The sequence below is a fragment of the Mya arenaria genome, chromosome 1 (assembly GCF_026914265.1).
Source record: "Mya arenaria isolate MELC-2E11 chromosome 1, ASM2691426v1".
Classification (NCBI taxonomy): domain Eukaryota; kingdom Metazoa; phylum Mollusca; class Bivalvia; order Myida; family Myidae; genus Mya; species Mya arenaria.
Window position 1 is genome coordinate 60462154 of NC_069122.1, and position 16179 is coordinate 60478332.

Below are 16179 nucleotides of genomic sequence, written 5' to 3' on the forward strand. Positions count from 1 at the left end.
TCATTTTAGCATACACCCATTTTAGTACAAAGCATTTTCTTATTTCAATTAAAAAGGGTTATAAGTAAATGGATATTGATTTTGAAAGATGATTTTACAGATCTTATTGTTTAAAATCTTTTTCAAGTTGATGGTATTTAAATAAATGTTTTCTTTTTGTGAAACTTGAAAAACATTATGGAGACAAACAGAAATGAGTGAAAACTTTCCTGCCATAACATATTTACATGCTCACAGTACCAAAACAACTAAAATGTCCATGCCTTACTAACATGCTTTATAAAATCAGTATGGAAAATTATGAAAAACTGGATGGTCAAAGCACACTGATTATTGAGGGGAAATAATAAATGGGGTCCTAAGGGGAAGGAAGATAAAAAAATATTGCAAAAACAGGAAGGGGGATAATTGTGCAACAGAGTCATAAAGATATAAATATACAATACAGACTCTTCATTATAAGTTGAGCAAAATAATTATACAATATTTGGTTTGCTTTCAAGCGTAAGTTATAAATTTGCCCCAATTCATTTCAGTTTAAAACACTTAAGCAAGTATGTTTCCGAATCCCAACACCAAACTTTTTAGATCCAAACTGTTACCAATGCTAAGTAAAAGCTCCAACAAATACTAGTGTTTGCAAATGAACTAAGCAAAGCTTCTTGTCAATCAGATAATAAAATCACACTCACACTTCTATTTTTCAACGAAAAGACAGATGATTTGTTTCACCCAAAAAGCTGTTTCGAACAGTAAGGTTTTAGCACTTCAAAGAGATTTGTTTGTAAACATATGTCCATTTGAGCGATATTAAAGCTATGCTTCAATTGATGAGCTGATGTCAAACAAATTCAAAAAGTAGCTGTATTGATGCTTTGCTGGATGAGCCAGCCTATATAATAGTTAGTCTGTTTCCTTTGATGTGAGAAATCGACAAGCAATAGATGTTGCACTTGAAATTTACTTGTCCGATTTGCGCTGAATTAAAGCCACGATCGTTCAATGCATCAACAACTTGAAATGCTAAGTTCATTTGCAAACAGCTATTTCCAAAATAAAAAGAGACAAAATGTAATATTAAAGAACACTGCACATTAAGTATAACAAAGTTGTTAAAAGACTGGTGTAAAGCTTTATAGGGATATAAGTTTATATTATACAATGATGCTCAATGTCTAGCTTTTTTATTACTTGACCAAACTCTGAACAACAAATTCAGCATGTACAGACAAAAAAAGTCATATATATATATATATATATATATATATATATATATATATATATATATATATATATATATATATATATATATAAAATAAAACAAAATTACTCTAGCTGGGATTTGAGTTTCCACAGTCATGTACAAATTTCATAAAAATGCTGAAATTGAAATGTTGCCTTTTCATCATTTGTCAAGCATTCTTTGCAACTTAGCCATGCCAATGATTCATATTGATGACATTTTTATTTTATTTAAAATTGACATCAGTAAAATAATGAACTCGGATATCAGTCTACGGCATACATATAGCACTAACATGTAGTGTATTTGTCAATATAGATGCATAGTACGCATATCATTTTTCACCCAAAATCATGTGGGAGGGGGCTTCAGTCAAAATTGGTAATGTGTAACCTCAAAGAAGTACACTAGGGTACAAGCTTAATACATTGGTTTCAACAGGTTTGCTGTTTATGAAATAGCTTTATACATCATTTTAAAGTACAGTAAGCTCTCTTATTTACGTTCTGAAGCATACTCAAGGTCTTATGTGCATCCAGAAAGATAAATACTGAATGATTTCTTATCCCCAAAAAAACATCATTCTAAGTGATTACAAGACTTGTTTTCAATCACAAACCAAAAAGGTTACATGGATACTTTAAAATGTCTGCAAGATCCTGATATCCGAGTGTTATTTAGTGTATGAAGACCAGGTCCGTAATTAATCAGAAGCTTTAACATTCAACTTGAAAGACTTAAGACTCTTAAATGCTTTCAGCTCATCTTGTCTTCATACACATAAGTCATCATTTAGTTTTAATCAGTCAGTCAGCTACTATGAATAACTAGCTACAGCACTCAGGTTATAGACAGAATATAGTATAAATACAGAAGTATTTGAGCAACACTGTAATATCTACTTTACTCCCCACCATTTTGTAAATGGCAAGAGTAAAGCAAAGGGGAATCACTCAGGCCTACCATTAATTTTCAGATTAAAGGTCATTTCCCCACTTGCAGGATCAGGCATGTATTCAAAGTCAAAGTGTCCTTTTCCAAAATGTTTTGGTGCATAAGCTGATTCAGATCCTGAGTACTTATAGAAGCTAGTTGTTACAGGATGGTTTTTTCCATCAACGTTGCTCGTAAAATTCCAGTTTACTCTGTGGAAGGTTACATAATATGCATTACAAAATCAACATTAACAACAGTTTCCAATATGGAATCTATGTATATTAAGTTAAACTTTATTAGTAACAATAACTAACTATCATATAACTGAAGATCATAAACTTATCTTTTAAAAACAAAAACAACTTCAAATATGCAAAATGTTTGTCAAAACAGAAACTAGATCAATCAAATATAGATTCTGGTTATTCCACTTTTTGCTTTAGCCAGTCATGTAATTTCAATCATTATCATGGGATATAAACCAGGCTGTAATGAGCAGATAACTCTTTTAAATTTACAGAACTGAAATACATGTAATTGTTTCCCTTACATACCAGTAAACAGATCTGTGGTTTAACTTAACGCCATAAGAGATAAAATAAATGCAAAGTACCCATTTTACTTGTTAATTTAAAATTAGTTTTGTACAGGCCCCAATTACTGGTAGTATGGTAAGCTTTGATTTAAACATTGCACATACGCAAACTCAAAGGGTCATTTTAATGAAGAATAATTCAGCACAACTTCATTGCTAAGCAATTAACAAGCCATGTTCCAGACATTGAACAAACTTCATATCAACTTTTAATGTCTGATTTCCATTAAGATTTTTTATTCTCTCCAAAAAAAATAAAATCAAAATTATTAAGGAAATAGTTTATAAAATAAACACTCATATATTTTTGTTACGAGAACATACTGGTTTTTAATGTAGTAGCTGAGATCTGTCCGACTGCCGATACATTGTAGGGTGATGTCCACGCGATCTGCAGGGTCAGTAAGGGGATTTGGGGTGGGCTTCACAACAATTGCTTGATTCACTGATATAGTCGCCTCCTGTGCAATCACACCTGAAAATATATAATAAGGCTTATTAGTTCATTTATTAGAGCACTGTCTTGCATCGTACTCAATTGTCCAGTCATGTTTTACCCATGCACTATTGACAGTATACCATTAATTGGGCATGGCCAGAGAAGTCAAGATGTGCATCCTACAGGCACAAAACATTGTATGTTCACAGTGCAGGTGCTGCTTCTTTTCTTTTTTTAAATGACTGTCAACTTTTGGTAAATTTTTGAGAATCTTGACCAGTGAATGAATTTGCCTGATTCGGAAACAAGGAGAAATAAAGAATGGGGAATTTAAAAATAATTAAGAATGCAGAATCCCCTTGTTTCCTGATTTGGAAATCACCTCCACTGCTGACTTATATGTACTCATGTACATAACTGCAAAGCAAGAAACCCATTCAATGTAAAATCATTAATAGACAATGCTCCGACTAATATTCAAACATAACCATTACGAACAATAATGATTTAGTAAAAAATGTCCTCTTTAAAACTAACGAAATGCATTGTAACCTCAGGACAAGGACCTTTTGAATATTTGGATCATCACTGAAATAAGGCATATAGGTTTATACATGTCCGCTTAAATGAGAATCAACTTCTTTGTAAATCATCAGTTGTTTTGGGCTCAGGTAACCGATACACCACTACTAATGGATTTTTACATCAGAAAGATCAGTAACAATGGCAATTAAATATAAAAAAAGAACTTTTTTAAACCTGTGTACAAAACATGTAACAAACAGTGTGAACATAAATTCTTAAATCAAGAACTTTTTCCAATTAATTATTTGTCACATTGCAATCAGTTAATAACTTTAATCCTGATCTCATTTTTGTTCTATTTTGGCATATGATAAAAATGGATCCCATTAAGAATTTTCATTGAAATGTTTTCGGTAAAAAAATTGCAGTAAATATATATACCATATCGAGGCAATTTAAACAGACAGACAAGCAAAATGTGCACCCACACTTATGGTTGTGTTGATTGTTACAGTTATTATACCAAACACTCTGGTATATATGTGATGCAAAGTTACACAACTATATTTGCAACAATTACTTGATAATACCTATATTTACATAACTGACCTTATATTATGTTATTTCTGTTTGTGTCTACAAAAGAGATTTGAATAAACATAAGCCTCAATATACAGAGTGGAATTCCATTTATGTCAATAAAGATGATCAATTCTTGTTCAATTGTTAAGGCAAAGGTTATCACCGAATGGATAAGGAATGAGTTTTACCTGTATTGACAATCATAGACCTGTATATAGTTCATTTTTGTTCTATTTTTACCTGTATTGACGCTCAAAGACCTGTATATAGTTTATTCTTGTTCTATCATTTAGGCCAGAGTTTTTATATCTTTAGATTTACGGGAGCGCCGTACCTAAATATTGCAAAACCCAAATAAAAATAAAATAAAATTTCCTAGTTTTATTTTTATTTTTTCCGACGAACGTTGCTCCAATGTTACGAAGAAAATAAAATTAGTGTTCTATAACCCATATCTCAAAAGCAACTGGTGTACTAATTGTTATTCATTATGGGTATTTTTACTTCAATAATACGTAAACCAGTCGCAAATACGCGGGGAAACAGAACAGGTACCCGTAACCATAACAACGTCCTGTCAAAAGTGAAAGTAGCGAGTCAATGTCAGCTATGTAGAAAGGTTTTACTACCAAGACGTTTCGATGTTTGTTACTTTATAAAAATCAAACCGTCGATTACTTAAGGCGTGTATATTGTGATTTTTTGTAGATCTAGTATGTTGTTCGCGATTCGTGGAATGATTGCACAACATCCGGTCAAAATAAGGAGACAGAAATTCGTGGGTTGTGTTTGTCAATAAAAAAAGTCGTTGGCGCACATAGTATATCAAAAAGGATGAATTGGATTACAGCGCAAATATTCAAAGCTTCTGACAAACACAAACTGCAAAATGATATCGTGTTCATCATAGTCAAAATGGATATTTATTTCTGAATTTGACTCTGAGGAGCATTGAACACACTGCCTCACGGTCACATATTTGAAGCGAAAAACACAAGGTATCTTCTTACCTTCGTAGTTGTCAATTTGTTTAATAATTAATTATAATTTAAATCGTTATAAAATACTGAAAATGAGCTAATAATAACATTGTGTTTGTTTCTGGCAAGACAGAAAAAATTGAAACATAAGATAATATTTGGCAGTCAGTGCAAGAAGTCAAAGTGATCAGTTGCTCATGTGTCAAAGGACACCCCAATAGCTGGAATTCGAATGATATTGTTCAGGATCAATTCTAAAATCAGTTTTTAACCAGTTATTTTGAAATATATTACACTTGTCCAGTTTATTTTAATGCTCCCGAATTTTCTTTGGTAAAGTATATAAAATTAATGTAGTTCACAGATATTGACTGTCTATGCTTCCCCTTAGCCCTGTCAAACTTTGAAGTGAATAGGTATATCATCAAGGCAATATTTTCTATATGAAAACCACATTACGGTAAATGGTCACGGTGCTACATGTTAAAGACATAAAAAACATTTGACCTCCTTTCTGTGTCTTAAACTTTATTCAATGTTATCACTTCACTATTAAAAGGAAATGCTTATATTGTTGGCAAAAGCTTCTTTATTACACTGACATGTTTCATAAAATCTATGGGTTGATAATATATGCATCACATGTATGCATAGATGCATTTGAACAAATATCTACTTAACAATTATGCACTAGTCAATTGTAACCACAGCCCCCCGCCCCGGTCCGGGGTATACCGGGGATAGCCGCGGAAATGGGCCATGTTTTTACCTCCCAGGTGGCCCCGCAGTGCCGGGTGAATTCGGTGGTTTTGTCTTCGCGCAAAATATAGCGGGGAATGGGCCTTACCTAGGGTCCCTGGGGTGCGGGGGCATTTGGCAGGGATTTTACCATCAGTTTGTTCCCGCAGGGCAAGGATTTTACCCGGAGTTGGCTGGACCTGGGGTGCCTTGGTTACAATTGACTGGTGTATTAATTTCAATAAGCGCTTGAACTGTGTTAAGGTTAATATTTTCAGTCTTTAAAAGGATCTTTAATTATGCTTTTGAAACTGTATGGTGATCTTTCACCCTTTGTTCAGCCTATGAAAAAGCTGACACAAGTAAGGTGTGTTTTGTCTTCATGATATAAGAAGATTTAAAAAATAAAAAAAATCGAAGAAAAATCCATTTTATTTTTATTTTTATTTCCTCCTCCTTACCCAACTTTTTGAAAAATCTCCCGTAAATCTAATGATAAAAAAACTCTGGCCTTAGGCACAGGCCATCAATGTTTGCACTAAGAAATAATTTTACAATATTGACAGTCAATTACCTGAATATAGTGAATATAGTATTCATTTTCTTTTATTTAAGGATCTGCTCACAGAAAATTGTATTTTCACTTCTGTCTATGCCACTGGTGAAAATAATGCTTTCTATGACCACTTAGTGAAATAAATTTCCATTTTACAATGAAATTTAACAAATATCCTCCATTTATTTAATTCCAAACCATGACACATGGACAATCACATCATAACAGGTGAATCAGAGATTTTAAATTTTGATATGCTTCAAACTTCCAGCTTGACTGGATTATTATTTATTTTTTATTTGGGGTATATGTGATATAAGAAGGTTGAACAAGCATACCATTGAGTCCCACACACTTTGGAAAAAATAACATTTAGATGTCAAAATTTGTCAAAATGATATAACGACCGGGCTATATTGATATATTCCCACTCAAAAGTTATTACCCCGCTTGGATGACGGGTATTTTATTACACCCCTAATGTACATTTTATGGTTTTGGAGATAACGACATTTGAAACTCATCAGAAATATGAGCATTCCTTTTGCCATATATACAACTTTTATGAGCATTCAGCTGCAAATAGCCAAATAACATTTTACACAAACAAGATTGAGTAATACTTCACACAAAGAAACAGCAAAAAAATCAAAGAATTTTCAACACCCCATATGCTTTTATACTGTACAATGAAGTGTCCCAATGTCATGGGAAGTGATTACAAATTGGTAGATGTGCGGTGTGGTGGTGGGGGGGGGGGGGGGGTCAGGGAGCAGGTTAGATCCATTTGGGGAGTACATTTTGTACGAGTGCAAGGACTGATCAACACGAACAAGTTGTGATCTTTACCTATATAACTATGGAGTTGAAGGATACTTTCAGGTGACAATGTACAGATGCTTTTTTGCTTGCTGTACAAATACTAATACTTCTTTCCGAACAGAATGGGCAATGGACAGTGTGAGAACATGGATAATAGCAAATGGATATGCTATACATCACCTTGGGAGAATATATCTCTACATGTACTATCACAGTTTTGAGGGAATGCTCTCATAAATATGATAATGAGGGGGAATGTACTCATTAATACTTCTAACAGTGGGTATTTGCATTAAATCCAAATATTTTGAATGAGTTCAAGGTCATTCATTACTAATTGATATTGATGGCACTGTAAGCATGTAGTACCATCAAATACCAAACTTCAGATGATAGTTAATGGCACATTTGAGCACAATTCGAGCGGTGAATGCTAAAAGGTTCTAAGTGACATTAAATCAAGAAAAACCTTTTCGCTTTCACCCCTCAAATTGGATTAGGCATTACAGATTCAATGTTATTTTATTGGTGACTAATAATTATAGACTTGAATAGGCTTCCAATCTACAGAGTTAAACTGCAATCAATCAATGATGCTGGGGCACAAGCTAAAACCTTAAAAGTGTTAAATTATAACCCTCTCAGTAATCATAAGGTTTTGAGCATGATTTGTGTATTTTGGATTGGCAATGGTGCTCAAGTCCTCGACTTATTTCGGTCTCGATTGTCAGTATATATTATATGAAGTAGAAGGACAAATTGATGGGACTGAAACCTTGGCCTTGACTGATTGCCAGTTCTCGAAGGATCAGTTTTACTGTATACACATAATTATGATATCCATAATATGGCGCCTGCTTACCAAAAGTTCAATAAAATACTTTGGTTTCTAAGATAATATTTGCAGAGTAAACTTCAGTCAGGTTCACATTGTCTAACAGATTTTATTGACTCTCATAAAACCTGCAATATTTTCCTAGAAGTGCCTCCTGTGCAAATATGCTTTGGTGTCCTTCCTTTTTACAATCTAACAAAATAAGTCAATATTTCATTCAGCAGGTTACAGTGTGATTCCCAACGGATATAGATATTCTTGACCAGTGCCTAGTGAAGAAAAGCAACCATTAGACTGACCAAAAGCTTCAACAACAGTAAATAAACAGTTAAAAAAAATGTCATAAATTTCACCAATGAAATCCCAAATGTCTGTTGCTGAAGTAGATGTCATATAAAACCCTGATTCAACATGGACAAGGGGAACAACTCACAAATTATTTTAAACAGAGTTCTGTGCCCTGTTATCATTCAGGAGTTAGTAAGTCTCAAAATGTGTGAATAACATCTGTTGCCTTATTTGTATTTGCATCATTTCAGTTCAATGCATGCACCTCTGGCATCAATGAATCCAAGCCGTGACAGTATAAAATAACTTGGACAAATACAGCTGGTTGACCAAAAGTAGGAGACTGGGTTTTGGAGGGTTCTATTTCGGATTCCATTTCAAACCCTCTTTAATAACAGAACAGAATCCATTATTCTCTGTAAACGGCCTTGTTTATTGAACAATACACACGACTACATTAAAAATTCCATCCAAATCAGATTACAGTATATGTCAATTAGATGATTGCCACCATCCATGGCCTATTGTTCAATAATATACACAACATCATTAACATTTAATCCCAAAAAGCAATTGCAATACAATTACTTTGCCCCTGTGAAGGCACTGGCGCTAATATTACATGTCCTACTGTATCTGTTATAGACTTCTGCTAGACCTGTTAGAAGTCACTATTTCCGAGGCAATGGCATTGTAAAAGCAACATTTCCTAACCATGTCATGTGGAATTGAAACATTTACATTCTGCAGTATTTTGATCAACAGAACTACAAGTAACATATTAACAATGTGAACAGCCCCTGATGAAGGGCTTTAACAAACTAGCTTCATACAAAGCCATAATGAAGGTCCACACCCATTGTTTGTAACTGAACAATTTAAATTACAATAGAGCTGGCGCCATTACATCCCAAGAAAATATCTATACCAAGGAAACATTTTCAACAATTAAGTACAACTTGGTTGCAAATTGTTTACATATTTTTTAATTGGTGTAGACAAGAGAGAAGATATTAGTTTTCATACTTGAGAGGATTTGGCTCAAATAAAGGTATCAATGTCTTTTATGAGAGTCAGATGTACTGTAATAGCAGGGTCGACATTTGTTTTCTCATCAAAGCATGGAAATATCTTTAACAAGGCAGGATTAATATATCAATAGTTTCTAATACACAAAAAGCTTATTGATGAAAAGTTGTCTGTAATATCCTAGTAATAAGACAGCAGGACAGCTTGATTCGTGCGAAAATGTTCTGCTTTAGCAATGCACTTCTATTGGATACAGGATAAAACATGAAATTTGCAGAAACCAGTGCATGCACATCATTGCGCCTAAAATTGATTTAATTTGAAGTTGCCATTTTTTTTTGCAGACATCAGACCAAGATAAAACACAGTATTTTTGGAATGCTTAAAATCCCAGCATTAAGTGTGCAAGGATCGGCTTTCCATAGCAGATTGTCACAGAAAATCTTACTGAAGACCTAGTCAGTTCACACCTCAAATTATTGTTAATGTTTTTTCCATAAAAACAATCTGCCAATACGTAGATGTAATTAGCTCTTCACAGTTTGTGACCATTTATTATGCAGGGTTTAAAGGTTTCCAAGGAGAGATATTGACATTTTCTTCCCAGAACTGCCCTGATCAGTTTGATGCCACTAATAACAGCCTTATATGCCAGTCAAAAAATTGTCTAGAAAACTTCTAAATAAGCTATTAAATCAATCATCTGACTAATTTGGTATTAGAAGCTTTACTTCACATGAATAATTCAGAAAAACAACCCCGATATCACTATAGTAACATGTATCAACTTTGATGTTCTCAAATAGAAAATTTATCTACATGATTGTTTATATTCATACATATTTTTATTAATGTCCTGTAGATTACTTGACCATACTTTTGAACAGAGTTCTCCATTTTGACAACTTGATTCACTGAAGTGAGAAGGTAAATAAGAAGTGCTCACCTGGTTTAAAATGCTACCTGAGAGATTAATCTATTTATTTGTAAATATAAACAAATTCACAAGAAAATTATTAGTATGTGCCTTTATATTGCTGTAACAAAAGCACTGAACATGGAGACTACAGTTAACCAGTTTTCAGGTTTTATAAGGGGAAATAACTCATATATTTAAGCCAAATTGATGGCAACTTGTATTGCCATTTGTGAACATGCGTTCAGATACTTATAGACATGCAGGTCTTTTTTGTGGATATTTTCTCTGATTTGGAGACTCCCAACATTAAAACAAATTGTTTACACTCTGCGCACTTGCTGACAAAATTGATTATTATACTTCACCCTAAAGAGATAAACCTAACTAATAGTTCTTACCATGTAAATTATTGACTATATATGGAAATGCAACAGAAGCACATTTATAAGCAGTACTAAAGTCTTGCTGGTGTGTTATTTACAGAAACAGTGCCAAGTATTGCTGAAAGGCATTCAACAACTTGACATGTTTAACTTGTTTAAGCTCAGTATGAACTATGAAACATTGAATTAGAAAAGGATAATGGTCTATTTCATTTATGACAGTTACTTGTAACCTTTATGAAACTATTGTGACGTTAGCTACTGTGATTAAACAAGTTATATAGCCAGATATTTTGCAAGTAAACCATCTTAATTAACGCATCTGCCGCATTTGCTCAACTCAGTGCCTTTAATTTATACTTCAAGTTTTTAGCGTAGCAATACATTATTGTAATTTTTAAATACATAAAACTATATATTAAACATACAGTGTGTTTTTCTGTCCAATTTGGGGCAGTAGTTTGGCCCAATTCCTAATTTTCAAACATATTACGTCTTTCTCAAAAGCGAAAAAAAAAAACAAATAATAAAATTTGCACCTATAATTTTGATAATGGGAGAAATGGTGTATTTTTAAATCATAAAAAAATAATCACATTCTTTTACCCTTTTTGCCTATTTTTTTTTTTTTTAAGCGGGATGTTATTCATTCATTGCAAAATTGTAATTCCCAATTTTACACAAAATGAGTGCAATGAAATTGAAAATAATCCCATATTTTTATTTTCACCTTGAGCTGTCAAGAATGCCAACATGAAGCCCTTCTTATTATGGATGTGAATGAAACCAAAACTTGACAATGTAAATGACAGCTGAACTCCCGCACTGTGACTCCAAATAACATGCATTTCTTATGTCAAGCCTAGTAGTTAACATCATTAATGTGTCAGCCCAGCAATAAAACTGTTGTTTCAAATGTCCTACAAATGAAAAACTGATATTAAAACAGTCTAAAGTTCACATTTTTTCTTCATGATGTGATAAAATGAGTTTCAATAGGAATAATTCTCAACTTTTTTGTAAACATTTTCGATACAGCATGTTACTGAATCATCAAAATTAAGGAGACTCGCCAAAAACCAGAAATCTAGAAAGTGTTTCAAGGATTTTAATATCCTTTGCATTAGTTTATCGGTCAATTTAATGATCAGCTTGAAGGAAACATTTGTATAAACCCAGTCCTGACAAGATAACCATAACATTAGAAAGTTTAAGCAGATGTTTTGCACCTATAATTTTGGAGGAAAGTAAGGTATGTGTCACATCCTACAGCTCATTATTGCCGTTCTATTCCTCAGGGCTATGATATACAATGCACTATCATCATTAATCAACTGTTTACTACTCTCTCCAATTCACAACAGACTAATTTAATTATAACTACATTTTTGACTATATTTGATACTGTGAACACATTACTTTAGATATCACAATGAATTATATGAGAATTGGCAAAAAAAAAGGGTAAGAAACCCTATGTAATTTCAGCGTCCAAGACCGTACTAAGAAATACAAGGTACAGTAGAACCTTGTTGGCTTGAACTCCCAGGGACCAGCAAAAATACCTAGAGCCTCGATAAATTCGAGCCAAGCGAGAATGCTTATATACAGTATAAAGAAATCGGTCCTTTACATCCAGTTCGAGCTAAGGAGGAATTCGAGCCAAGTGAATTCGTGCCAACAGGGTTGGACTGTATGTAAAGCTTTTCAAAAAAAAAACATGCAGCTACTTTTCAGTATTAAAAAAAGCTTTTTTCTGGCTCGAATTATAGACATTTGTTTCCCAAAAACAAATATCATGGATCCATTGTTTGTGCTAACATGACAGTGAATACTGTGTTTGTTATTGTTATGTTGATCATCAATTATTTTGAGAAAAATAAGCTTGAATTGCCTTTTCGTGTTCCAAATTTTGCTTAAAAGGTCGAGATAGCCTGGAAGTCAAACTAAACATTTACAGAAGGTATAACTAAATGGTGATTTATACAATGCAACTGATATCAATTCAACTTGTATGTAAAACACTTAAAACAGCCAAAAATAAAACTTGTATAAAACTTCACAATATTACGAGAAAGGGGGTAACATTTCTTTGGCCATTTCAATGAACTGAAAGTGAACACCTCATTTGCATAATGATATTTTTCTCAAGCTGAGGATGTTATTACACCTGCGTTAAATCTTTTCAATACTGGAATGATGGCATACGGCCATCTTCTTATTTTATTTGAGTATTTTTGACCATTTTAAAAGCATTGAATAATTTTGATTTATTATCACTGCATGTCTATTGTATATACATGCACGTAAATCTAAATCAAGACTTCCAGTCAACCAGGCATTTTAATGTTTAAATGGTAACTTCAATTTACTAAAACTGTTTCATTTATTCATGTACTTGAAAACGTACATTTTATTTTCTAAAAACATAAATAACCAAAGATTTTAACATGAAATTATTGATATGATTAATGTTTTTAATTCTACCAGTTTGATACCCTAAAACTTGAACCTTAAATGAATGCAATTTCACGATTGGCAATGACTAAGCCTGTGTAGAAAATGGTCTAATTCACCATTAGAAAGCTTCCTGAATGCATAGACCTTGAAAAGACTGAAAAACATATTTTATTCAAGCAAATATTTGACATGTGTCATCCGGCCATGTTTAAAGTTAAATTGGCTTGATTCTGTATTCATCAGGTCTCCGATATTAAAGCCATCACTTTGAAATATCTACACAAAATATCGAACATAAGAAGGAAGCTTCATCATCATTACAACAGTATCAACTTAAAAAAGAGTGGAGAACAAGCTGTTAATAAATTACAGATGAAAGGCCCCTAAGCCTCAATCCCAAAATAATGAGGAAAACAAACACTCTACATTGAAACCACTATACATTGATGCAGGAATAAAATCACTATGAATCAAAATAACTGCAACGTTGCATAATCATTGTTGATGGATCACTATGAACATTTATCAAAATGTAACTATTTTAAAATCATGACATGCATTTTAAATCACATTTGTTAACCATATAGGCTGGATAAATGCATTTATCAAAATAATATATCATGTACCAGCGACGAATCAAGAACATGTAGCTGAAAGAACAGTTTCACATTCAAATATGAAGTGGCTCCATTTATAAATGTAAAATTGTTTTACGCACATTAACAGGCCTTTATTTCTGACCCCTAATGATTGCTGACATTTAACAACATGATCAAAGGGGACCAAAACAGCCCTTATGTGGTCTCTGTCATTATCATGACATGTTGATCCCCATCCATTCAATGTGGCGAAACTATCTCCGAAAGCTTTCACTGTCTGCCAACATATCAATTTGGTCAAGGAGGTGACAACAATGTTTGCCCTTCAACATTCACTGCTTCTTTTACAGTCATCAAGCTTGTAGTTGGAAGCTAGAAATCAGTCTAAAGAAGTTGTTAATTTTAAAGGCTTTTTAACTTAATTAGTCGAGGGAAAAATTCCCTACTCTCTAATTGAAAAAAAAGTATATTTTTTCCCCAAAATTATAAATGAAAAAAATATAAAAAATAATGGTCATAGAATAAGTGTTTGTACTTATGTTATAATTGAACATCAATCTTCCATTATTTTCAATATATACTTTAACAATGAGCTAGACTGTGTTAATGCTTAAAAATTTCCAAATTTAAAAATTTTACGCGTTAAAAATCCCTAAATGGCCTCTTCCCAAATTTTGCTAAAACCCCTGCTTTTCTCCTGTTTCGAATCTAAGAAAATATCTTTCCTTTCACACAAGTTTTAGGACTTATTTTCTTCAGACATATTGTGGTTTTCTTTGATCATCATGTTGCTTTTTCTGGTCAGTGCTACAACGAAAACAATTGTGTCCTGTATCCAGTCAAATACTGTTAATTTGTAATAAACAATTACATCATTCAAAATGTTAACCAACTCCATTCAAGGTCAGGTAAACAGGATTTTGCAAACGGATACGAGTACCTGGATACTCAACCATATGTAACATGGTGAAAGACATTGATAAAACGGAGTGTCAGACCAGCAAATAAATAACTGGAGAGAGGTTATCTGCAATCCAGTGTATGACAATGTCTATTTCAGGAAAAATAATCCAAATATACTCTCAAGTTTATCTCAGATGTTTGCCTTGTGGAGCTTTTTGTTGATCTCATAATTTACATTCGAATTGAGTCATTACTTCTGAAGACACAATGCTGTTTTACATAATGTCAATAGTGAACTAGAGTGTTCAAAGACTGTGCAAATCATTTATGTCATCATTTGTCACAACTGTAGTGGAGTTTAAAGATCATTCTGTTTTTCAACAGAAATATTTTTCGCCTTCACAACTTTTCTCCAACCGCCTTCTCGAAAAATCAACAAGATGAATAATCATCATGGAATGATGAATCAGCGTTAATAATGCCTACATTTCATTTTTTTTTTTAAATGTCTGACAAACTTATGAATCTATTTGATGTATAATTTCAGGCGCCAATATCACAAAAATACTTGAGTCAAATCTCAATCACAACACTTCATACCATAACATTATATTATAGTTTGATTTAAAATCTTGAATGTTTATCAAAGGCTTTTCAAAAGCGTATTAATTAATTTCTCTCATAGGTGTTGATTAAAACCCTTGGTCAATATCTCAAAGAAAACTAAGTGTAAAGCAAAACATGTACTCAAGTAATTGTTAAAAAAAAAACAATGAGTTGTGCTCTTAGTATCAATTTTTGCTGTAGGCTTTTTTTTTTTAACTGGCAAAATATTCTGAGAGAATGAGCTTCTTCTGAGAAAGTCTCTCTACTTTGATTAAAGTGACACTCTTATTCAAAATCAATACATATATACATGTATAAATTACATAAATTTTGAGTGATAAACCTTGTGTAACTACTTACTAAATAATTATGGAAAATATTAATTACTGATAACAAGATTGTAACCTTGTATTTAAAAGCTGAAAACGCAAAAAAAAATGGTAAGTGGTAAAAGATTTACTATGATCTACTATCGTCTCATAAAGTAGAATATATGTTTTCTGCACCTTTCTTTCAAATCAAACTCGGTATCCCTCATAAGAACCATTGTTTTTTAAATGTATTCCTCCTTTTTGGTATATTAAAACAATTTAATTAATTGTGGTTAATCTTATTTGGGTGTAAGAGTGCATCTTGATTAACTTTTGATGTTACATGGTAAAACGTGATGTGATTGAGGATTGACATCAGTATCTTTGTGAAATTGGGGGCACATGCCTTTATGTGTAGAAAAAGATAACA

General features: G+C 32.7%; 1 protein-coding gene across 5 annotated transcripts in view; it reads right to left on the reverse strand.

The window, feature by feature from the left end:
* Nucleotides 1-16179, reverse strand: part of LOC128216190 (uncharacterized) — a 59325-nt gene that overhangs the window by 24639 nt on the left and 18507 nt on the right. For 4 of the 5 annotated variants that reach the window (XM_052922923.1, XM_052923068.1, XM_052922995.1 and 1 more), the window contains exon 2: nt 3099-3249. In XM_052922923.1, the coding sequence (XP_052778883.1) occupies nt 3099-3249 (151 nt within the window). Of the gene's footprint in view, nt 1-2206; nt 2389-3098; nt 3250-16179 lie in introns of all 5 variants that reach the window. The other variant, XM_052922794.1, reaches the window with a different exon arrangement.